General features: G+C 55.2%; 1 protein-coding gene across 2 annotated transcripts in view; it reads left to right on the top strand.

Moving 5' to 3' along the window:
• KIRREL3 (kirre like nephrin family adhesion molecule 3) overlaps positions 1–24,571 on the top strand; it is a 549,921-nt gene that overhangs the window by 511,245 nt on the left and 14,105 nt on the right. For both annotated transcript variants that reach the window (XM_047823798.1, XM_047823797.1), the window contains exons 6-10: positions 5,823–5,973; positions 11,997–12,102; positions 17,749–17,897; positions 19,222–19,349; positions 20,826–20,952. In XM_047823798.1, the coding sequence (XP_047679754.1) occupies positions 5,823–5,973; positions 11,997–12,102; positions 17,749–17,897; positions 19,222–19,349; positions 20,826–20,952 (661 nt within the window). The remainder of the gene's footprint in view (positions 1–5,822; positions 5,974–11,996; positions 12,103–17,748; positions 17,898–19,221; positions 19,350–20,825; positions 20,953–24,571) is intronic.

Here is a 24,571-nt window from a genome sequence, read left to right as displayed (position 1 = left end):
TGAGGCTTGAATGAAAACCCTGCCTGGCCCTCCCTTGATCCTCACAGGCCCCGGGGTTCGCCCTGCTGTCCGCTTTCTTAGATGAGAATGCCCACGTCACGGTCGGGCTCCGTCACATATTATGGTAATTTAATCTTTCTGCCTCAGTTCCCCAGCTGCAAAACAGGATGACATTAACCATGGACGCCCGTGAGGATGGCTGAAACACGGAAAAGGAATTATGCATTGAAGGCACCTGGCATAGAGTCAGAGCATCGGTCGTGTTAGTCCCTCCCCTCAGAGCTCTGCCTCACTCACCCCACTTCTCCCTCCTCAGAGGTCACACAGCAGTCCTGGTTTCATGGAACCTTCTTTCTGCTGTCCAGCAGGGAAGCAGGGGAAGGATGAGCTGGTAGGATGGAGGGCGGCACTACTGAGGATGGCCAGGCCCCTTGACCTGGGAGGTCAGTCAGGAAAAAGAAGCACCCTCTGGCCCACCGCCCACCCCCCAGCATAGGCTGTGATGCCTCTCCCTAAACATGCTGTCACCAGAGCCCTCCTGGCCCGGTCGCTTGGGTGCATGCCTGGGACTCTGGCAGGTGTCTGGCTGGGGCAGCATGGGAGCTGGTGGCAAGGCTTCACTCCAAGTCCTCTCCGAATGGACGTCCAGCCTCAGGCTGCCTTCTCTGGGCCTGGCACCAGAGTGGAGGCCACACGGCATTCATTTGGAAAGCCAGCAGATTCACAAACCAGGGGAGGCACGACAGGTTAGGGAAAAGGGGGGAAGACGAGTCGGGCTGAGCCCAGAGACAAATCTTCCCGGAGAGCCAGCTTCTTGCTCCATCTGTTACCTCCCCAACAACTGCCAGGTGGCAGGACACAGCCTTGACCCTGGTGGGGGAGGGGGAGCCGGAAGGAAAGTTGTTTGGTCTTAAGACCCTCGAGTCATGTATGTATCTACCTTGAAGCCCCTTATTCTCCAGCGCTACCTCTCTGCTCCCTCCAGCTTTGGGCTGCTGCCTGCCCAGGGGCCACCCACCCACCATCAGGACCAGGAGCCTCCTTAGGGCCCCTGCTAAGAGGGACCCTGGAAGAACACTCCTTAAAGCCCTCACTGGGACCCAACTCCCTCCATGAGCCCCCTCCACTGTGCCTTCTCTCCCCACTAGTCACCCCGATTCTGCCTTCCACCCCCTCTGTTTATCTTAAGAGCCTAGAGTCTCTACCCAGGGTGGCAGTTGCCTGTCATCTGGGCCTCCTTTGTGAAGGGCATCCATTCTCAACCAGGGCACAAGACTGGGGTCCCTGAGGATGCAGGGTCTGGGGCAAATGGCACTGTGGTTCTCCACCTTTCCTTACAGCCCTCATTCAAGCCATGTGACCACAGGCCATAATGGATCCCCCAGGCAACTATAAAAAGGGGAAAGCAGAGAGTAGATTTAGAAAAAAAAAAAAAAAAAAGGACACGGCAGGTGGGGGAGGTGAGTGAGGAAGGGAGAAGAGAGGAGGCCTTGTTGCCAGGCAATCAGGCCTCACTCAAGGGCTTTCCAGTCTGTTTGCATATCAATGAGCTTCCCAGATTTAGCACCAGGGATGGGGCACCCACCCCCTGCATTCCCTCCACATCTCGAACATCCACCCCTCCCCACCTGTGGTTCCCACCCAGACATCACCAGGCCTCCCATCTCTTGGGGTGCAGCCTGGCTCTCCACTGCCCCTGGGGGCTTTGGAAAGAGCAGAGCGGCCACTGCTGGACGACCGCACACAGGAAGCGCTCTGTCCCCCCAGCCCCACTTCCAGGTCACTGCCAGTTGAATGCCAAGTGCCTGCCCTCAGGGATGGCGCAATGGGGCTGGGTACACAGGAAGCTGCAAGGGGCAGGCAGGGTAAGCGGCGCCTCACACAACCACTGGGACAGTCTAGAAAGTTCCTTGGAAGTCCCTAGTGGATGGAGGCCATTGGACACAGAGGAGTGGAAGCCCTCCCATGAAGGCTTCTGCTCTGACACTCCTGTGCACCTGCCTCTGCTCCATATCTACATGCATGGGTGGGCTGGGTCCCGGTAGAGCCTCGGGAGCTGCCATCAGGGTCCCATGAGCCAGGCTGAGTGACTCTGAGGTTGGGGGTTAGCAGCACACTTCTGCCCACCAAGCTGGAGGGAGGGCTGCCCCAGGTCTTAGAGGTGGTGGCCCCAGAAACAAAGTGACTTGCCATTAATCATCCACTTACACTCCCTGAGCTGATCTGCATCTTAATGAAGGTTTCTGGAGCAGGAGCTGGGAGGCTGGGGCCCAACGTGTGTCCCTAGAGTCAAGTTCAGTGAAGGGAAGACAGGGAGAAGGAGCCGGGAGGGGAAGGGAAGCAGGCTGTGACAAGAACCAGCAAATGATAGAATGTTCCACCTGGCCTGTACCTTCAAGGCCACAAAATCCAAAGGCTTCATTTGCATGTGAGAAAAGGGGAGAGTGGGGAGATCTGTGAGAGGGAAATGTAGGAAAAGAAGAGAGAAAAGAGAAAGAAGAGGAGAGAGATAAGAAAGGAGGAAGGAAGGAAAACTAGGTTGAGAATTGGGACTGAGGCCAAGCACTGCCTGCGGAGCAGACAGGCCACCGGGCCAGACGGGGCTCGGCTTTACACCTGCAGGTCGGCCCACCAGCCTGGCCCTCCCCAGGACCACCCTACTCCATTGCCTGCACACTGGCGCTCCTCTGCCCAGGGTCTGGATCCCAAGGAGCTGGAGCCCAGGGTGAGATGCTCAGAGCCGCTCCCAAGGGGGCGCCAGCTTCCCAGCCCTGCCTTCCTCTCGCTCTCCCCTTGGTTAATGAACACGTCTCCCTTTTCTCTAATTAGCTGGAACAAACAACTTGAACCAGAATTTTTAGTTCCCAGAAAAGCACATGCCCGGACACAGTAAATATGTCATTAATCATCATTCTGAGGCACAGGAGCACCCCGGGTACTGGGAGGAAGGGAAGCAGTCAGAGGGCCTAATTAGGAGCTCAGGCCTCCCCGCTCCCCTCCCGCCAGCACCCCGGCAGCCCTGTTCCTTTCCACCAGGCAGAGAGCAGATCAATTGGAGAGGTTCCCGGCAGAGTCAAACTTAATGTAAATGTTCTTGTTAGCACAAGGGTAAAAGGAAAGGAAAGGGAATGAGGAAGAACAATACCCACCTCTTTCCCCCCTCCCCCCCTCCCCCCACCCTACCCCAGGTCTTCTTTCCATCCAGGAAATTGTTCTTATTATCACTTTGCTATTTATAGACACATGAAGTCTGCTGAAGAGTCCGGAACCGTCACTGTGGTGCGGCCACAGCTCCCTCTGCTCTGACTTGGCTTGGGGCTAAACCGCTCTCCCCTCACCCCTGTTTGGCTGGCCTCCAGTTTAGCGCCCTGGCCCTGAGACTGATCTGCAGACCCTTACCCCACTGACTTATCCCACACCCACCCCTTGGCTTGCTGGGGCTGACCACATCGCTCCCCCCGGCCCTGGCCCAGCTCCAGAACCCCTCTGCCCAGGGCTGAGGCCCAGGAAAGATCGTGCGGTGAGGCCTCAAGCCACGGGAGCCTGCCCAGGCCCAGGTAGTTCTAGAACACGCAAGAGAAATAGTCTGGACCACTGCCCTGCTCTGTGGATCTCTCTGGCATCAGGACCTGGCTTTGTCTAAAGCTGGATATGCTGTTCTAGACAGAGGCTCATGTCATGTTCTCCTGGTGTTGGAGGCTACAGGCTTTGCCCCATGCTGAGAAGGACCCCCCAGAACTGAGGACCCAGAGAGCAGGTTCCAGCTGCCTATGTGCTGTTAAACAACAAAAATTCAACTAAGTAAATGTAAAGATCTAATTGGCTTTAGTAAATGATTCATAAATCAGGAGGCATCTCATCTAGGAACTGGAAAGTTCCAAGGAGGTCTACAAAATGGAAGGTTTTTAAAGGCAGAGAAGGGGCAGAATAAAAGGAAATTATAATCAAAGAATGAATTATTTCAGGCAAGTTCACTCTTAGGCGGTAATGGAGGGATGACCTCCTCCTGCTAACCAAGAATTTCTAGGTTGGCTGGTGAAATGTCACATTCCGGCAGGGCTGGGGTTTGAAACTGCATTAAGTTAGGTGTTAAGTCCTTGCTGATGTGGGGCCCTTAACATAAGTAACTCCATTTTGGGCCTGCTTTCTCCTTTTCAACACTGCTGAGTAGCTCAATGAACGTAAAGTGCTTAATCCCTCGAATTGTTCCCGCCTTCAAGTGAAGATCATATTAACCACCATCTAGCTTTCAGGGAGCCATGGTGTGAGGGTCCTGGGCTCTGGGGGTCACCATTCTCAAGTGCAAATCCCAGCCCTGCCTAGCAAGTCCCCGACTCACTTTGAACTAAGTTTTCTACTAAGTGGAGATAATGCTCCCTTCCTTGTGGAGTCCGGTGAGAACAGTGTCGCTGTTATCTTAAGGGAGGTTTTGAGAAGTAACGTCTATTCGTCTATCCCGTGGCCCTAAGCAAGCCAAAATAAGATGGCGCCCAGCACCCTTCTCTGGAGGGGGTTAAGGAGCTTCCCAGGATCAGAAGTCTCTGAGTACCGAACAAGTCCAGTCCCACCTTGGAAGTGGCTCCCCTGCCTGACACATCTCCCCAGCACCTTACCTTAGTGGATCACCGTGAGCTCACGGAGCGGTGCGGGGCACCAAACTGATGGGGAGGTAGCCGGAAGGGGGCGCAGCAGTGATGGAGGAACTAGCTGCAGCATGAGCCCCTGAAAACAAAGGAATGGAAGGCCGGAGACCGAAAGGCTTTCAGGCTTTGCGTTTGTTCCCAAGGACTGCCCTAACGAAGCACCTCAACTGGTGCTTAAGACAACCAAAATGTATTGTCTCTGGGTTGTGGAGGCCAAAAAATCTGAAAGCAAGGTGTCAGCAGGCTGTGATCCCTCCAGGGAGAGTCCTTCCTTGCCTCTTCCACTCCCGGAGGCTCCCAGCGTTCCTTGGCTTGTGGCCACATCGTTCCGGGCTCTGCCCGTCTTCAGGTGACCTTCCTTGTTTCTTTCTGTGTCCTCTCCTCTTCGTCTGAGGACATTAGTCATTGACTTTACCCTCTCCCCCAAATCCAGGGTGATCTCAAGATCTTAACAAGTTCCCGATTACTTAGCTTATCTCTGAAGACCCTAATTCCAAATAAGTTGCCATTCTGAGGTTCCATGAAGACATGGATTGGGGGGGTGGGGACGCTCTTCAGCCCCTTGTCGGACCCTCTTACTTTTCTCAACCCCAGCTTGAAGGGTAAGTTCGGTGGAGCTGCGTGGGCTCTCCTGAGCTTACCTGTTTTCTCATCTGTCATGTGGAAGATAATGGCATCTGTCCTGCCTGTGATGGGTTGGGGCTCTAATGAGGTCAGGAAGTGAAATGACTTGAAACGTTGGAAGGGTTCACATAGATAAAGCAATACCTGCATCCCCGCTCCAGCCCTGCCCTTACCCCCATGCCCCAACTGCACCGTCTGCCGCTGGGCACATTCTCAGTGCTGCCTGCAGACCCAGAGGCTCCCCCCAACACCAGAGGACACCTGCAACCTGATTTCCTTTGGGCCTAGCCTGGTTTCTTTTACGCTTTGGGGTATACAAGTCCAGGCTGATTGTCCCCCATGATAGAAAACTTAGTTTCTTTTTCCTTCTGCAGCCCAGTGCTCGAGTAACCCCCCAGCTCTCCACAGAGACTTGCACCCCTGGGTGTCCCGACCTGAGGGCTCCTTCTCCTTTCAGCGAGGCTGGAGCATGTCTTCTTGCCCAGGACATCCCCTCTGAGTGACATGTGGCCTTCTTTCCCTGCCCTCCTTCCCCCACCCCCACCCCCGCCCCAGACTCTGCTTCGAGACGGCAAGCGTGAGAGCATCGTGAGCACGCTCTTTGTCTCCCCCGGCGATGTGGAGAATGGACAGAGTATCGTGTGCCGAGCCACCAACAAAGCCATCCCCGGAGGGAAGGAGACTTCAGTCACCATCGACATCCAGCGTGAGTACTAACGCAGCCCTCCCAGCCGGGCCAGGCCTGGGGCAGGAACCACCCGGCAGTCCCTGCCCGGAGCACGGATTGGGGGAAAAAGCCAGGCCTGGATAACCAGCTCCCTAGAGCCACACGCCAGCTTCTTCTTGCCCCCTCTCTGGGGGGTGTCCGGAGGCCGGAAATGGGTCAGACAGCTCCCTGGACTGGCCAGCTTTGTATTTATGGGCACCCAAAGGTCTTGTCCTTCTTATTGTCACATGAAGTAACAACATCAGATGAGGACCTTTGGCAAATGACATGGTCAAGCCACATGTCCAAACCTGTATGAGGTAGAACTTCCACATCAGTAAATATCTGAGTCAGTCCCCGGGCCTGCTTTCACCAGGGGGCCCCTTCTTGAAGAGGAAGCCAGAGCAGAGATACTGGGGGCCACAGGGTGTTCAGGGCCCCGGAGTGGGTGAGCAGCACATACCCTACAGAAGCTGGGGACCCAGGGGCCCCTCTCGTGGAAGGGGCAGTCAAGGAGAGAAGAAGAGTGGTCATTCAGTCAGCCCGCACTTTCCACGTATTATTTCATCTTTACAACAACCATTTGGGTAGGTGGACAGTGGTCCCTATGTGGGGACACCGAGGCACCCAGAGGTTGATCAGCTTGCCCAAGGCCACATAACTGTCAAACGCAGACAGCCTCGCTTTCCAGAGCCCGCACTGGTAACCCCTCCTCTACACTTCCCCACGGCGGGCCCTCAGCGAGCGTCTGTCCTCAGAATTAACGTTAACAGGATTGATGCGTTAAAACTCCCCCAGCATCCTATTCCAAAAGTCACCTAAAAAGACTCCTTAACAGTCTCCTAAAACCTCCCTAAATTTCTGTCAGCCCCAGAGAACAACAACAACAACAACAACAAAAATGTTCAACAAGGTGGTCCTGCGGCCTTCCTCCCAGTACCAGACTAGTTTAGGTCTGAGGTCTCAACACTCAAAAGTTGACTTTTCTTCTCTTAAATCCCCCTCCCTGCCAGGGAGCGTGAGGCCACCATGTGCCGGGGGCTGTTTTGGTGCTACGCTAAGCGCTACGGGCTGGCATTCATTTCCTTCTTATTATTTCATTCATTTTAAATCAAATTCATTTACAAACCTTTCCCAACAGTCTGGCTCATCTCAGCCTTCTGGATTCTGAGCTCCACCTGGCTCCGCAGGCAGGGATCTGGAGTCCAGAGGGGTGGGGCCCAGCGAGCCGAAGTCCTTACTCTGTCTAGAATCCTGGCAGCTGCCACTTAGATCCCAGAGGGCAGAAGAAACAGTTGTAACCCTCAGTCTCGCTCTAGAGACTCAGACACAGCGGAGTTCTTGGAGAAGGCTTCATCTTCTCTGTCCTCACTGGCTAGTAACCCCTACTCCCTCATCACCACCAACTATTCTATTCCTCATCTAATGAGAGCCAAGAACAGTGGGGCTCTTGCCAAACCCAGGACCAGGCTGAGGGGAGGGAGCAGCTCACTCGGAGGATCCCGGATCCCGTGAATACGGGGCTGCCCTGAGGGAGCTGCCTGCCTTGCCCCAGCCCTGGCTGTCCACACCCACCAGCTTCTTCTGAGCAGCAGCTGTGGTCCCAGCTCTTGAGAAAAAGCAAAATACTCCGGGGATCAGGTGGTCCAGCATGCAAAAAGGCCGCACCACCATGGGCTGTGCAGGCCTAAGCTTGTCACTTTATTCTGGGGATACCCGTTCCTTGTCCTGTGACCGAATGACATCCAGAGTTTCTTCTTGCCCTTGGATTGACCGTGATCAGAGCTGTCTTCAAACACAAGCCAGATCTGGGAGGCATGTGGGTGGGGGACAAGAGACATCCAAGCCTCCCACTGCTGGGCTGCTGGTGTGCCCCCCGCCAAGCCCCAACCTGGTCAGGAGGCCCACGCCAGCTACGGAATCCGCACAAAAGGAGCCAGCCGGCAGCCCCCCACGGCAGCAGCCTGGCCCCGGCAGGGGGACACCTGGCGGCAGCCACACTCCCCTCCAGGCCATTCTCCATCACACCAGGAGAAGCTCTCCTGTCAACAAGAAAGGCATCATCCTAATAGCCCACCAACTATTACTAATGCCCTCTAATGAGATGATCAATTCACCAGGGCACACAGATGACGGTCTGCATCAGGGGAGGAGGACGCCAGCCTTGCCGGGTCTCTGCGCCCTGGCTGGCTGTCTTTCCAAGGAGACCTCAGCCCCAGGAGGTGGGAAGCATCAGGAATGAGATCGGAGAGTGGCCGAGGACCCAGGTGCCCGGTTCCTAGGTGGGCCCCGTCTGAGGCAGGACAGGGAAGTGGTTAAGGCCACAGCATTGTTCCTGGTTTGAATTCTGGCTCCTGCCCCCTACTGAAGGATGTTGGCCTGGTTAGTTAACCCCTTTGTGCCTCAGTTTCCTCATCTGTATGTGGAAGTGGCAATGTTGACTTCATCTGGTGGCTGTGAGGATCAAATTAAGTCCTTCAGGTGGCGTTTGGAGCACAGGCAGGCTCAGGCACAGGGGGAGCACTCCCCATGTGCGGTGCCCCTCCCAGCCCTGACAGGGGACAGGCCTCTGTCCATTTGCGCCCTCTCCTCAGGTGCTTGCGTGGACCTGCCCAGCAGAAGCACGCGCTCCCTCCGCCACCTCCCCCAGACTCCTTCCTCCTCCATTTTTCCATTTGTTCGTTTAGTAAGCGTCCAGCTGTTTACCGTGGACACCATGGGCCGGATCAGAGCCGCCTTTGCAAACCTGCTCATTTTCTCAGTCAACCAAGAAGCATCCAAACTCAGCAAAAGCGCATTTGTTGTTTGTTTCCCTTGGTCTTTATATGTTACCCAACGGAAGACAAAACCCCCAGATTGAGTAATGGGAGAGAAAGCTTAACACCCCCAAAGTCTCGCTACATCTGGACGCTGCCATCCAGCTGCCAAGTTTCAAATGAATGTGCTATAAAATCACTGAGTCATGGAGTTTCTCTCTTTTCCACCCCCTCCTCAATGTAATGCTTCCCCTGAACACACACACACACACACACACACACACGCGCGCGCACACACACACACACACGCACGCACACACTCGCGCACACAGGTTGCTGATGGAAACACTAACAGACTCTCAGCTGTAACATCTGTTCAATATGATCTCAGTTCCACCAGCTACATCAAAGCTGCCCTCCTGCAAGTTAATGCAACCGACATCACAAGTGGGATTAAAATCGTGTTTAATAGTTGGATATGACATACACTATTTATACCTCGGGAGCCTGCTAGACTCCTGAAAATTCATACCCTGCACATCCAGAGGAGAGGGGTGGACAGAGGGACACAGGCACCTCGGGGTCTGGGGTGGAGGTGCAGGTGAGACTAGCAAGTGTATAAGCCGCCTAGGGACCCATTCTCTTGGGGCCCTTCAAGAAAGGGGGGAGGGTGCCGAGGATTTTGCAGAGGTAAGGAAGCTTTGGAAGAGAGGCACGCACAGGATGAGCTCAGCATGGCAGGTGTGCAATGGAGAAGGGGAACGGGCAGCAGGATGGGTCCCACAACAGGCATATGATGCTCCATTGCCCTGCTCCCCAGGACTCAAAACCCTATAAAGGACATCCAGGTGGGGAGGGGCCTCCTGGAACTACCCCCTCAAGTTCTGTGGCAGATAGATTCTAGATTCTACCCAACTGGCACCATCGCCTCCTCAAATAAGAGTCAGATTGAGGGACTCCACTCTGCCTCCCAGGATTGGGTGGACATGGGCCAGCCATGCGTTTGGTTCCAGATGGTGAGCACCAGATTCCTCTGCCTCAGAACATGCTTCTCGAACACACAGCAAGATGCAAGCTCCTCCCTAGGTCTCCACATCTCTAGGATGGCGCCATCAGAGACCTGGGGTGCCCAGGTTAGCTGGCTAGCCCTGCACAGAAAGAGGGCCCCTGACTGCCATGACGTGGAAAGCTGGCGGCCCTCAGCTTGGGTTGGGGCAAGTGGCACGGAGCGGATGGGCAGCAGCTGGTAGATGCTACAGGGTTCTGGAGGGTCTCAGCTCTCCTAGGGGGTGGGAGGAGAGCTCTCATGGCTAAGTCCCTGCCGCACTCGTCACTACTTGAATTACGCTTTAGAGATGAAGACTGAGATCATTGAAATACCTGTCACTTCGCTTGTAATTCTCCATGAAATTCCTCCACTGCTGCAGTAGCAGATGCTCCCAGGATCGTGCTCAGCCTCCGGAACTGGGGGCTCATGTGGGGAGATCAGGGTCCCCAGAACAGTCAGCCACCTGCTGCGCAGGGACCAGAGTTCTCTCCCCACCACCCCCGCCCCTGCATCTCTCAAGCCGTCTGCAGATACCAGCACAGCCCTGCGGGCCACCTCCCTGGCCCCAGCTCTGTGCAGGGAGGCAAGATCCAGCTTAGGCACCGGCAGGACAAAGCGGGGCCACAGGCTCAAATGATTCCCAGCTCTGTGGTGGGCTAGGCTCAGTTCCAGCAGGTGACTCCCTGAGGGTCTCAGAACCCCAACTGTGGTCCCAAACAGAGGCTCAGGCCGGGCCAGTTGGAGCCCTGCTCCCCTCGCGGTGCCCTTCACACGCGCCCTAGAGGGGTCAGCATTTTTCTCAATGGTCTCTGAGAAATCGCCTTCTTCTTTTCCTGAAAATAGGCTGGACTGAACCCCTAGGAAGCCCACATGCCCTTCTGGCAGTTTGCTGTGCTCATGGGTGAGGACCAGCCCAAAGATGCAGCCCGGGACCCTGGCTGGGTGGCGGGCACCAAGCTGCCCTCCTCACTCACCCCCGACTTGAATCCCGTAGACCGTGACAAGGAAGAATGGGTTCTGGTCTCTGTTTCCACCTTTCCATCTCTCCGCATCTTTCTCCCCATCCCTTTTCTCTAGTTCTCATTACTGTGTGGTCTTTGTCCCCAACACCCTGTCGCCTTCTGTCTGCTTGTCTCCTCTGGTCTTTTTGCTTTTAGTCTGAAGTCTTTGTCTGATTATGTGCTCCTGTGTATACATGTCTCTCCATTTCTCTGCTCTCTGCTTCTCTCTGTCTCTTTTTCTTCTTCTTCCTCTGCATTTCTCAGTCTCTGTCTGTCTGTGTCTCTGTGTTGCTCTCTCATCTCCATGTCTCTCTTCTATGTTAGTACCCTGCCTGCCTCCCATCTCTTTGGTCTCTGTGTCTCTGTTTCCTGTCCCTCCCCCCTCTCTACCTCTCCCTTCCCTCCCTCCCTCTCTTTTTCCCTCCCCCCTCTCTCCCTCCCCTTCTCTTCCTCCCCTCTCTCTACCCCCCTTTCCCCCCACCCTCCCTCTCCCTTTCCCTCCCCCCCTCCCACGCTCCCTCCCTCTTCCACCTCCCCCTTTCTCTCTCCCTCCCTCTCTTCCGGCCTCCTCCACCTCCTACCATTTAGCACCTCAGAGCCTGGCTTCCCCTCACATTGAATGAGAAAGACTAGCCCAGCCTGGGGAGCTGAGGGCTGGGTGACACCAGTCAGGGCCCAGCAGAGATGATTAGGCTGATGAAAGGGTGTAAATGCCACTTTGAAGTTAACAGATACACCAGAACCTTTCACAGACAGATATGAAACACACATTTCAAAGACAAAAAAAAAGTGTATTTAAATGGGGCTTAGTGCCCACCACCCCCCACTCTGTGTGCCCCCTGCACCCCCTTTGCCCACCTCTCCTGTCTGAAGTGTTTTGCTCCCTCTCACAAATGGAAGATGGGCAGGCAGCAGGCTTCTGGGGGCCCAGACAACTGTGCTTCCTGGCTGGCTGTTCCTTTAAGCACCAGGCCTTGAATCCACAGTGGGAGCCCAGACCCCACCACCGCCAGTAGTGCTGAAGCAGGCACCCCCAGGGAGCAAGGGAGCCTTCTGCTCAGCGCCCCAACTTTCTAGGGGGCCCACCAGCGGGTGGCTACTCACCAGAATCTCTGGCCTTTGTCCCCCATGTCACCCTGGGAAACTTCCTGCCCCATTTTTCCCCCCAAACCATGGCCACAGTTCCCCAGCCTGCAAGGGAATCTCTTCTCTCTTCAGACCCCCCACTCGTCAACCTGTCGGTGGAACCACAGCCGGTGCTGGAGGACAACGTCGTCACGTTCCACTGCTCCGCAAAGGCCAACCCAGCTGTCACCCAGTACAGGTAAGAGTCCTGCTAAGGAGGCACCACCTGGCCACTGGACCCCTCCCCACCCCTGCTGCCTATCACAGAGGGTGTCGATTATGGCCCTGGGCACGCAGCACAGTGCTTGCTTCACTACCGGTGTCCAGGATCCTTCTCCCCTCCCCGCACACCCATCCAACCCCTGGCCAGGTAGACTTTTCCTTTCTCTCACGCCCATGAAATTTCACGCACGTACCTTCCACTGGAAACAGGAGGTATTCCCCCTTCTGTCTGGATCGCTTGTTTATCCCTTCTCTCTGAAAAGAGGCAGAGAAGCTCAGGGAAAAAAAAAAAAGTCAAAACAACCAGGAAGAGCAGTAAGATCAGAACCCAGATTCTAGCCGCGTGCTTGCCAAACCGTTCACCTGCGTGGGATAAGATTTCCGGGGCCGCTGGCCCTATCCAGCAGGCACCTAGGATCGTCTATACCCTTATCCCCTGCCCGCCCCTTGCTCGCAACACTGATAAAAGCACCACTGCTTTTACACGCTTATCTTTCCTTGTTGATGGAGCGTCTTGAAGGCAAGAACTGTAATTTAGCCACTTAGGGCGCTCAGCGTGGAGCACAGCGCGGGGCACATACCAGGCACTTCATAATGCGGGCTGACTCATCGGGGCACCTTCCTGCCTGTGCACCGCCACCGCACAAGATTTCAGGGGATGGCGTGCCCTCGGAGACGCTCAAGGGCAGACACTCACCTCCTTGAGATGCCGTGTGGAACTCGCCACGGCCCTGACTCTGTCCGGTCCTTCCCCACCAGCCCAGCGGCCCTAACTCTGTCCGGTCCTTCCCCACCAGCCCAGCCTTGATGGTCGAGCCCAGAGTGTCGCCTCTGCCATGGAGATGGGTTATTAAGCTGCAGCATCAGCCGGTGCCAGGGATGCTAATGGTCCCAGACTAAATAATCAGCCGGCCAGTGGGAGTGGAGGACAGGGGAGACGAGAGGCGGTGCAGCCCAGAGGGCACAATAAGAGGAAATGGGCCAAAGAGGCAGCTAGAGATTCAGGTTGGAAGCAAGGAGGAGCTCCCTGCAGTGCAGATAATTAAACGACACTGGAACCAAAAACCAGGAAAGGCATGGAGACTTTATCCTTGAGGATATTTTAAGAGAGGCTGGAGCCCATCTGTCCTGTCCAATTTAACCATTCACTGGGCTAGAGGCAGGAGAAGGATCCCCGAGACTGTGCGGCCCTGGAGGTCTGGAGGGCAGGTCTGGTTTGGCTGAGATCCGGCATCTGTCTTCAGATGCAAAACAAAGACCCAAAGAGATGCCCTTTCTCTGGGCTTCTACCCTGCACCTGCGATGCCTGGGCTCCTCTCTACAGGGTCAGCTTCTCTCTGCTGTCTGCTCCAGCTGTCTTCCTGCAATCCCTCAACACTAGGGCCCGCAAATGCCCATTCCCCTGGGCAGCCCTTGACCCCCACAGGCACCCAAGCAGACACATCCCACATTCACCCTCATAGCCATCCCAAGAATGCCTATTGGACCTAGGAGACCAGAGCATACAACTTCCATTTCTCTTCGCGGCCAGGCTCTGGGTCATCTGCCAGGTTATGAAGGGCTGGGCAGAGGGCAAGGCTGTGCCCTAGGACCCAGCGATGTCCCCCACTCCACCCCTGCCCTCTGACCAGAACAGGGTGAGCAAACACCCAAGAAACCAGGCTGCTGGGCCTGATTGTCAGGGGCACCACTCTCCAAAGGCAGAACACCAGTGATGTGGATGATAAGGTTCAAATCTCCGTATGGAGAGATCATCCATCATAAAGAAATATGACAAGATATTAACAACTAGTGAATCTAAGTGAAGGGAATATGGCACTTAATTGGTCTACTTTTGCAACTTTTCTACAATTTCAAAGTGGTTTTGTGTGTGTGCGTGTGTGTGTGTGTTGTAGTTTTGTTGTCATTTTTGTTTATTGAGAGAGAAAGCATGAGCAGGGGAAGGGCAGAGAGAGAGAAGGGAGAGAGAGAATCCCAAGCAGGCTTCCCAGCAGCCGGCAGCTTAGAGCCCAACCGGAGGCTTGAACTCACAAACCGCAAGATCATGAACTGAGCCAAAACCAAGAGTCAGAGGCTTTGCTGACTGAGCCGCCCAGGTGCCCCACAATGTTTTGGGTGTTTTTTTTTTTTTAACTAAAAAGTCAACAGATAAACAAACAAGCACAGAGCATGTAGGTTCTCTTGGCCTCCAGGTCCCTGGTCACAGGTCAGCCCCTGGTTACAGAGGGGCAGCTGTGTGGTGCAGGGAGGGACAGACCTCCCTGCAAATGTTCACTCCCCCTCACGGCCCTCTGATTAGCCAAAGGCCCTGAAAACACTTCAGTGTGGACCACGCTCCCTTCGGGACTCCAGAGACTTTTAGGGAACCCCTCTGGCCTCTAGGAAAATTCAGGAGAGAAGGGAGAGGAGGAGAAAGGAGGGGGCAGCCCCGCCCTGCACCCACCCACGCTGGCTCCACCCCCTGAGAGAGGGCTCGCCCAGCCGGCAGATGGTCCTTCTAGATGTGGTGCTGGGATCCAAGAGGCAAAGCCTTAAACAAATCTCCTCACATAAGTACATCGATTTTCCCCAACTGACTTTGACAAGACTGCAGGGATCTGTGTTTCTTTACTTCCATTCATCTTGATTGCTTCCTCCTGTTCCACGAAGAGGCTGTGATCTCAGAAAGTAGAGCTTCCCTCCACCCCCGCACCCAGAAAGGGGACACGGGTGGGCATGGGAACAGGTGCAGCTGCCCCCCAGGACCAGGAGCCCGAGGCGGGCAGAACAGGCCCGAGTTCACCATGAAGTGTGGCTTCCCACCTGCTTCTCGGTGTTGTCCTCCAGGCTCTCCCATGCCCCCCACGCCCCCCACAGGTACCAGGGAGGGGGGACCACCACCCAACGTAAAACGCAGGGCTACTTAAGGACAGCCTGTCGGCTGTGACAGCCAGGCCTCCTGATTCTGTGATATAAATAATTAATCCTCTTACATTTACTCCGGCCAAATTAGACATTGATTGGGAAAGGCTTAATCTGACTCCTTCTCAGAGGGGCTCAGGGAGGCGGTGGAGACAACAGTGGAGGCAGAGGTGGGGTGGAGGGGGAGTGCACAGGATCCAACTGAAAGGAGGAGGAGGAGAAAGCAAAGCCAAAGGAGAGAGAGGAAAGGGGAGGACGGAGAGCTGCGGGTTTGCTCCTGGATCACCCCTGACCCTGTGGCCAACTGCTTGAAGGAGTGGTCTGAGCTTCTGGAAGAAATCCCTACAGAGGGTTTTATTGGTGTGGGAGGGGAATATAGAGGAAAGGAGGAAAAAGACTGAGCAGGATTAGGAGGAGACCCCTGGGGTGTCCCCAAAAGGCCTTGGTGTGGGGCTGCGAAGGGCCCAGCCTCCACAGCCAGCTCCTGCCCGCAACCCTGGGACAGGAGAGTCTAGGAAATCCTCCTGCGCCCCATTCTGCCACTGAGGTAGGGCCAGGCCTTAGGGGGCTAAGGGTAGCCGCTGCATAGGGGGGCAGGCTCCCACAGCACAGCACAGCTGGGAACAAGAAAGCTCGGTCCCCCAGCCATCCTGCTGGGCTCCAGGCCTATGGGAGTCCCAGCAGTTCTAAGCTTCTCAGGGCTAAGCAGGTGGAGCTTTCTCCCTCTGTGACTTACACCATGAAAGGCCCCAGAGAAGAGGAGAAAGCCCCATCTTCTCCAGGAACTCCAATGACAGAAGACAATGGCCCTGTGAAACCAGCTGGCCTGGGCCCTAGCTTCCCTACCCCCTGCCAGAGGCAGGCCTGGGAGAGCAGGAGAAGCTCACGCTCCCCTCCTCCAGGTCTGGCCAGCTGCAGCCCCCCTCAGCCTCCCACCACCTGACCCCACGCTTCCTTCATTCAGCAAGGCCGAAGGAGCCAGTGGTTGGATGTAGATCCCCAACCGTGTGCCTGGGACTGAATTCATCTGCCTCAGGCAGGGGCTGTGCCTGACTGTGAAGTCTGGTCATTAAATTAAAGTTAGAAATTGAAATGATTCATGAATAACTCATAATAGTTTGTTGGGAAGCTCCTTAAGCTCTCGGGGAGCTATGGTTCGCTCTGTTGTTAAACTATAATTGTTATTATTAATCATGTTCTTAATAATTATGTGATATTAACTCACGATAATAACCACATGGTGCCAGCCTGGGCGCCTTATGCGATGCCAAGACGTGGCCATCTCTCGGGGCTGGCCGGGCTGGACTGAGCATGAAGCCGGGGGAGAGAAGGCAAGAGATGGTTCTCTGTGGTGCTGGGAAAGGCTCCAGGAACACGAGAAGGGGCAGGTGAAGAAGGCAGGGAGGCTGTGGGTACCGGGAGTCACAATCCTGGGGTAACAAAGAAAAACACCCCCCAAAATAGGCTTGGAATAGGAGGAGCCTGGTTGGAGGTTCTGTGATTTAAAAAGTAACTGTTGTCGGGGCGCCTGGGTGGCTCAGTCGGTTAAGAATCCAACTTCAGCTCAGGTCATGATCTCGGCAGTCAGTGAGTTCAAGCCCCGCGTCCGGCTCTGTGCTGACAGCTTGGAGCCTGGACCCTGCTTCGGATTCTGTCACCCCGTCTCTCTGCTCCTCCCCAGCTCACTCTCTGTCTTTCAAAAATGAATAAACGTTAAAAAAAATTTTTTTAAAGTAAGTGTTGTCCACAATGAGGTTAAACCAGAGGAAGCTATTGAACTCTCTCCCTGGAGATCTGTAAAGAAAGGCCCACCCTCACACACACACACACACACACACACACACACACACACCTGGGGGCTCCTAGCACTGCCTTAGCTGCCCAGTCACTGGTCCAGTGCAGAGATCACCGCCCCAGGGCCTGGACCAAGTCAAGCACAGGGCTTTTCAGTCTCTCCCCTTGGTGGGACCGATTGGCCGATGACAGATGACAGATGTCCGCACAGCCCTCTTCCCACCTGTCTGACCAAACTTGAAGGAGCCAAGGCCCTGGGGAGCGAAGCCAGGGTGGGAGTGTAGAGACTGGGCAGGAAAAAGAGCAAGTGCCCGCCATGGGAGGGGAGAGAGGGCACAATGAGGGGACCTACCCTAGGGACAGGGGTCGAGGCAGGAGAGGTAGCGAGCTGGCTGAGTGCAAGGAAGGGCCATCGGGACCCCTGGCTGATACCCCTCCCACAACTCCTCACCTTGTCTGGAAATCAAATTTCTCTGTATGTGTGTGTGCATGCATGTGCGTGTGTGTGTGTGCACGCATGTGCATGGGGGGGGTGCAGGTGTGTGCGTGGGTGCAGGTGTGCATGCATGTATGGGCACATGACATTAGACCTCGGCCTTTCCAGCATGGATCTCAATAAGACAGCACCCTCAGTAGAGCTCAGGGCGGGATGGCCAAGCTGTTGGGGGACCAAGGGGGGGCGGTTATCCATTTCCTAGCCAGCCAGCCGGGCTGGCCCACTGAGTAGTCCACCCCCCTCCCTCCAGAACAACCTGCTTGTCACGTATCCCTCCGTGGAGATTCCACGGGACCCCTAGGGGAGCCTGCCCCATGCGTGACTCACTTTCCTGAGGGATCGGGGTTTCCAGCTCCCAGAGAGATGCCCCTGGGTGGGAGGAACACCCTGGCCACTGGAGGTCCACAGCCGCATGCAGGGCCTGTATTGCAGGTGGGCCAAGAGGGGCCAGATCATCAAGGAAGCATCCGGAGAAGTGTACCGGACAGCTGTGGACTACACGTACTTCTCAGAGCCTGTCTCCTGTGAGGTGACCAACGCCCTGGGCAGCACCAACATCAGCCGCACGGTGGACGTCTACTGTGAGTGCAGCTGCTGGGGGTTTCCCCAGGCCAGCCGGCCCTGGGGTATCTCTGCTCAGGGCCAGAGGGACCGTTGCTGGACTCAACGCACACAACATAACAACACCTCACAAGCTCACAGCGCTCCCTGCTTTAAGAAAAGCTTCCTCGTGTGCTGTTTTGGGTTTACCTTGACCCTCGTAGTAACCCAGGGAGGAAGGATTATTATTCCCGTCACTCAGATGAGGGGAAAGAGGCCCAAAGTCACTCAGTGAGCAAGTGGCAAAAGGAGAACTCAGGCCAGGCTCCTTGGGAATCTGCTCCCTCCCTTTGGAGACCCGAGGACACATCCCTTCCAATGGCCTGGGAGGGACCCCGGTGAACCAGCCCATCACTGACGGGCAGGCCGGATGTGTTCACGGCAATAAGCGTTAGCTCATCTACTACACTTTCTGATTTTCAAGGCACTTTGACAAACTTTCTTATATCTGACCCCTCCCCTTGCCCCAGTGGCCCTAACAGAAAGTGCTATTACTCCCTTTTTACGTCAAGGGACTAATTCCGGTCTCCTGACCCTGGATTTCACACTCTTCTGCTCCTCCAAAGCAGCTAAGCGGCTCCCTGCACACCCTCCCTTCACTGCGCCTACAATTCCACCATTGCACCCACTCTGGGGACCAAGGCTTGGTCTGCAGAAGGCTCTGGTTACAGGTGTTCTGCGCTGGGGAACCAGAGAGGAGCTTCCATTAACGCTCACCAACCCTTAGCAGGGGCATGGGAAACTGGACCAGGCCCAGCTACTTCCCAGGGGTTAGAAAGAAGCTGGGCAGGGCTGGAACAGAGGATAACCTGAGGGCCCGGGGGAGCGGAGAATACAGGGAGAGGCCTGGCTTCCTCTACCTTGTACTCCTTATCTCAGAGCCCCTTGGAGGACCCTGGGAGGGCTCTGGGACCTGGGCTCTGGGACCCTGTGCACAGGGTAACTCAACTCCAGGGCACAGAACTGAAGCATGGAGGAGGTGGGCAATTGCCCTGAAGGCAGACACGTAAAGATCCTAATGCCCAGGATTTCTGGGGCAGGAGGAAGTCCCCTCTGCCTGTGCACTGGGGCTGGGGTAGGGGGAGGGGTGGAGAGGACTTCCCAGAACCAGGACAAAGGCCAGGAGATGGGAGAGCCCTGGAGGCAAATCGTGGCAGAAATAGGGCTGTTGCTGCCAGTGAGTGGGCCCAAGGGAGGCCAGGCTGGAGGACAGGGGTCTCTTACTTCCGGTGTCCCTCTCTGGGACCCCTCTCCTCAAGCTCCCAACCCATCAAGAACCCTGTCTCCCCCTTCCTCCCTTCACAGTTGGGCCCAGGATGACCACGGAGCCCCAATCGCTGCTCGTGGATCTGGGCTCTGATGCTGTCTTCAGCTGTGCCTGGACAGGCAACCCATCCTTGACCATCGTCTGGATGAAGCGGGGCTCTGGTGTGGTAAGTCCTCAACTCAGACCCCACAGGGCCTTTGACCATGGGAACTGCCTTCTGGGGCCCCTCACACTCTTACATTGGGGGCATCAGCCTCCAGAGTGAGCTGAAGGGAGAAGAGCCCCAGAAAGAGGAGAGGGATGGGGCACCTGGGTGGATCAGTCGGTTGAGCGTCCGACTTCGGCTCAGGTCATGATCCCACGGCTTGTGAGTTTGGGGCCCTCCATCCGTCTTTGTGCGGACAGCTCAAAGCCTGGAGCCTGCTTCGGATTCTGTGTCTCCCTCTCTCTTTGCCCTCCCCCACTTGCGCTCTGTCTCTTTCTGCCTCTCAAAAATAAAGAAAAATAATTTAAAAAAAAAGAGGAGAGGGACCCCAGTACCCACATGAACCCTTCAACCCTAAACACATTGAACCATTACAGTTTTGCCCTATCACAAACTCTACTAAAAAAAAGAAAGAAAAAGCAAGTGGGGGCGCCTGGGTGGCTTAGTCAATTGAGCATCTGACTCTTGATTTTGGCTCAGGTCGTGATCTCACGGTTCATGAGTTCAAGCCCCGAATCAGGCTCCGCACTGATGGTGTCCAGCCTGCCTGGGATTCTCTCTCTCTGTCCCCCTCTCTCTGCCCCTCCCCCCACAAATAAATAAACTTAAAAAAAAAAAAGCTGGCGGCCACCAATAATGCTGGGAGTAAAAGTCTCTAGAAAGGCTTTTCAACTTCCCCCAAATAGTTAAGTAATCCTTCAGCTTTTGAGTTAAATGCTGCTTTCTTCTTGTGTTCCTCTTTTAAAATATATGTGTTCTTTAGTGTGTGTATGTTTATCAGACGTCCCTCCCCTCAGGAGGACCAGCGAGAGCCTTGGGGAGGGAAGTAAAGGGAGAGGCAGATAGAAACCAACCTCTGTGCAGCCTAGTACGTGCCGGCACTGCACCACCCCATGAGCACGACTGCCCCCCACTGCAGAAATAAGGAAAGCTCAGCAGAGCAGATATGCAACTCCCGAAAGCCACCCAGGTGGTCACTGCCAAGGTCAAGATTCGAACTCAGAGCTAGCTAATGCCAAAGTCTTTGGGTCACCCCAAATTCTATCTCAAAAGGATACTGAAAATGCCTCAGAAAAGACAGGTGCAGGCACCCCCAAACAAGTTCAGTGGGACCAGCCCGGTACCGGCTGGTGGGGAGCCCTGCCTGTGTGAGAAAGCCTCAGGACCCCAGCCAGGAGGTGCCCCTCCCCCTTCCACACTCACCCCTCCCCCCATGTGCCTGGCCCTTAGACACTGTGGCATCTGTGCTGTGGACCTCCTCTGGACAGCTCAGTGGCCACCCTGCCTCCTACCCCGCCCCTGGTTCTTACTGAGGTGCTGGAGACCGTTGTCACGTCCAGCAGGCCTGGGACACAGGCCTTCAGGTTCTTCAGGTTCTGGGACACAGAGAGAGTCAGGCTCTGTTTTCTGTATCTGATCCTCCCCCAATTCTCCTAGGTCCTGAGCAATGAAAAGACACTGACCCTCAAAACCGTCCGTCAAGAGGATGCTGGGAAATATGTGTGCAGAGCTGTGGTGCCCCGGGTGGGAGCTGGAGAGCGAGAGGTGACCCTGACAGTCAATGGTAAGACCCTCACTCATGCTGGGGGGAGGTGGGAGGGAGCAGAGAGGGACCCAAGGCATCTTGGTCCCGGGCATTGCCTCAGAGGGGCTGTCGCTGGTTCTGGACCTTGCTCCCACCTCCAACCCTGGATCCATAGCAATTCTGTCCACCTCTTCGAGCCTGTGTCTAAGCCCAGCCCTGAGAGGAGGAAGGACCTGGCTAGATGGGTCACCTTCCTCCTTCTTTGTTACTCCTAAGGGGTCCCAGCCCTAACAGTGGTAGCTAATGAATTTTATCCTGGCCAGGCAGAGAGGGTCAGAGGGTCACTAGACAGTCAATTTAGATCCCGTGTCTACCCTTGACCTTGACCTTGGCCCTTCAGGGCATTTAAGGGAGCATCTCCGTGACTCCTGGTTGGCGCCTTCCCATTGCATTAGAGCTGCTCAAGCAGAGAGACCTGCCACAATTTCCACAAGACCAAGCATTCAGGGGGTCCTCCTGAAGGCACAGAACGTGTCTTATTACACATGATAAAACCATTACAGCAGGAGAGCGTTTTCATATCTCTCCAAGAACACAGTTCGGGTTACTAGATGACTGTTAAATGACACATTTAGGGGACAGCGCGTCGAACCAGGCTCAGATGGTGGGATGCAGAAGGTCACAGAGAAGCTGGGTCAAACCCAAGAAGTCTGTAGCACCAAGATGGAAATCCAACGTCCCTGTCACGATACGTGCTTGGGCCATGGTAGATGGAAATCCGATGTCCCTGTCACGATACGTGCTTGGGCCGTGGTGGGGAACCAAAGCTGCCGGTTTGAGAGAGCGAGAAAAGCTAAGGCCAAGTCCCTCTGGTGTTTCCAAACTTCCTCTCTCCACCGGGCTTTTGGTTTCCCTTTTCAAGCCCCCTCGCCCCCGTAGTCTGCCTCATGCCTCAGGTCAAAGCCCTGGGGCTCTGAGCCCCAGACCCACACGTACAGGGCCTCTGGGTCCTGTCCCCAGATGGGGGTCCTGAGGAGGGGCTGAGTCATGTTCTAGAAATCTGCCCCGTCGGCTTCATCTCGATCCAGGAAGCTGCCCGCAGGCAGCCTCATCTACTCTCCCCCTTCTCTGGCAAACTGAAACCGGCCTGGTGCCTCCACAGCCATCCCCTTCTGACTTCTTCATTAGCCAGACCCGCTCCATCGATTTCTTTTCCTCTCCTCCTCCCCAAGAGCCAGGGCAGCCCCAGAGGGAGGGTGAATCTGCTCAGACCCCGGGGACACTCACAGGCCGCCTGTCCTGGGCAGAACCCTGACTCAGGAGTCTTCCTGCCTTCCTCTGTGTCCCCAGGACGCCACCAATAAATTGGCGCTGCAGGGCTAAAAATAACAGCATCTGATCGCGCGCCTCCGTATATCCATGGCAACACAGGCTGCAGCCTTTTCCTGTTGCTCTGGAGTCTGACACTCAGCTCCGGCACCAGGCCCTGGTGAAATCAGCAGCTTCCCCCGCTGCCCTGCCCATGACTGCGGCCACCGGGCTGGGGGCCTTCAGACTCCCACGTGGCCTCCAGGGTCCCCACGCCTGAAGCTGTTCAAGGAACATCCTCGTTTCCGGGGAAAACGGTGGCTAAAGGAGGGACTGACATCCCATTGCCACTTTACACATTCAGGCATTTCTTAATAGGGATTCAAAGTGGTTTCCTGGTGAGGGAGGCGAGGGGGACACACACATTGGAGGGACATTTCTCTTGGAAGGGGCACCCCAGCCTGTGCCCTGGCTCCTACCCAGGGTTTAATCTGCACCTGCCAGGGATCATGTTTACACCCCCTCCTCCGCCTCCAGTCGTGGCACCAGCTCCCCCAGGTCTCCAGGAAGAGAAACGCCCAAGGGGTCAGAGTGAAGCAAGGAAGTCGTTCGTTTGTTTCTGCCAAACTAAGGTCATCTTGCCCTGATGCCCGGGGATGGATTAAGTGGCCCAGGGGGAAGAGCCTGCCAGCCGGGCACAGGAGAGGAACTGTCTAGAGAACAGGTGCAGGGATGGCGGAGCCTTTTGGAAAGGGGCCTGCACTGGGCTCAAGAGACAGGACGGTATGAAAGGATCCAAAACGAGATGGGGTTCTCATCACAGCAGATCCCGGCTGGTGGGCGACTGCGTCCCGTTGGTTGCCCTTTGGGGAGCAAACTGGCACATGTCTCAACTGGTTTGGCTCCAACCCGGGATCTATGGGCAAGGGGAGATAAACCACACTCCCGCAGTGCTTTGATTGCCCAACCCCATCTACCTTTGTTCTGATTTCTTTTTTCCTCTAAAAAGCCCTTAAACACACGCATTTGCCTGATGGCTTTTAGAATGCCTGAGGACCACCCCCGGAGAACTCCTAGCTCCTGGGAGGTGAAGGGAAACAGTTTTGTGGTATCATTACTTTCAGCTAACAGCGAAACAAAGTGCCCTCCAAGTTCCTAAAACATCCAGCCCTCCTGCCTTTTTGGCCAAGGACTTCTTGGAGCATAAATATCCAGAGAGAAACTAGGCCCACCCACATTCAGAGGCACCCCGGGGTGGAAGCCCTTATCTGGAGGGTCCCAGCTGTTAGCCATCCTGAACTCAGTAGCAGTCACCTGAGTGTCTCCCAGTAGCCCCCCCCCCCAAACCCGTTGGCTGAGAGGTACTCATAGAAATGCAAATCTGTTTTAATTAAGGTGGCTAATAAACAGCAATTATGTTTGCGCGATTTTTGTTTTGTTCCCAGCATAAATTTGCCTGTCCTCCAGATCCCTTGTTCCAGCTCTTTTTCCTCGCTTTTCTGCCACCAGAGCTCCAACCTTTGCCCCGGGGATTGGGAAAGGAGCATGAAGGTCTCCATCCCTACACCCCTTGTTCAACCGCCCAGTCCAGCCAGGAAGTTAGCTGAACAAATGGCTGAATTAGCCTCTCCTCCCTCCCCTTCTCCCTGCCGGGTGGGCGTCCTGTAGGAAAGACTTAGGTTAGATAAAAGGCAGAACTGGACGGGAAGCACTCTTAGATTTCAGGTTCCAGGTGGACTGTCTAGGCTGTGGGATGAGGTGGATAAGGCAGGTACTCCTGGAGACATCGACAAACATTATTACCCTCTCTCTGTCTCTCTCTCCCTTCCTCCCCCCGCCACACTAGATGGGATGTCAGGATCAGCTTTGGAGCGTGGTCTCACCTGGTGTGTAAGTGGAAGCAGGCAAAGCAATGAACCACGGGCTCTCCTAAGACACCTAAGAGATGAGAGCTGTGAACATGTCCGGCCATTGGTGATCCCCAATGTGATCTCCCCTTGGTAGAGGAACAACATCCCACCATTTATTTCTCTTCCTCCCGGGCTTGCCCAACCTTGCGAGGACTCCTGGTTTGTTAGGCAAGAGCACCCTCTCCTGGCCGTGGGGGAAAATGGCTTGAAAATGGAAACCCCTGGGTAAGGCGGAGGTGACATTAGAGCCAGCATTACTTAGTGGCTTTCCTCCCGGACACTTCCCCTTCTCCCTTCTCAGTTTCCCACCTCCTTCATAAAGCTTTCCCCACCATCCGCCAGGCAGAACTATTCTCTCTCCTCTGAAGTCGGTCAGCACTTCATCCGTACTGCTCCATGGTACAAACACTCACCATCTTTTATTACAGTTATTTATGTCT

This window comes from Prionailurus viverrinus, chromosome D1 (genome assembly GCF_022837055.1).
Source record: "Prionailurus viverrinus isolate Anna chromosome D1, UM_Priviv_1.0, whole genome shotgun sequence".
In the NCBI taxonomy this organism is placed as follows: Eukaryota; Metazoa; Chordata; class Mammalia; order Carnivora; family Felidae; genus Prionailurus; species Prionailurus viverrinus.
The sequence above is the reverse complement of the archived record's forward strand: the minus strand, read 5'-3'. Positions and strand labels throughout refer to the sequence as shown.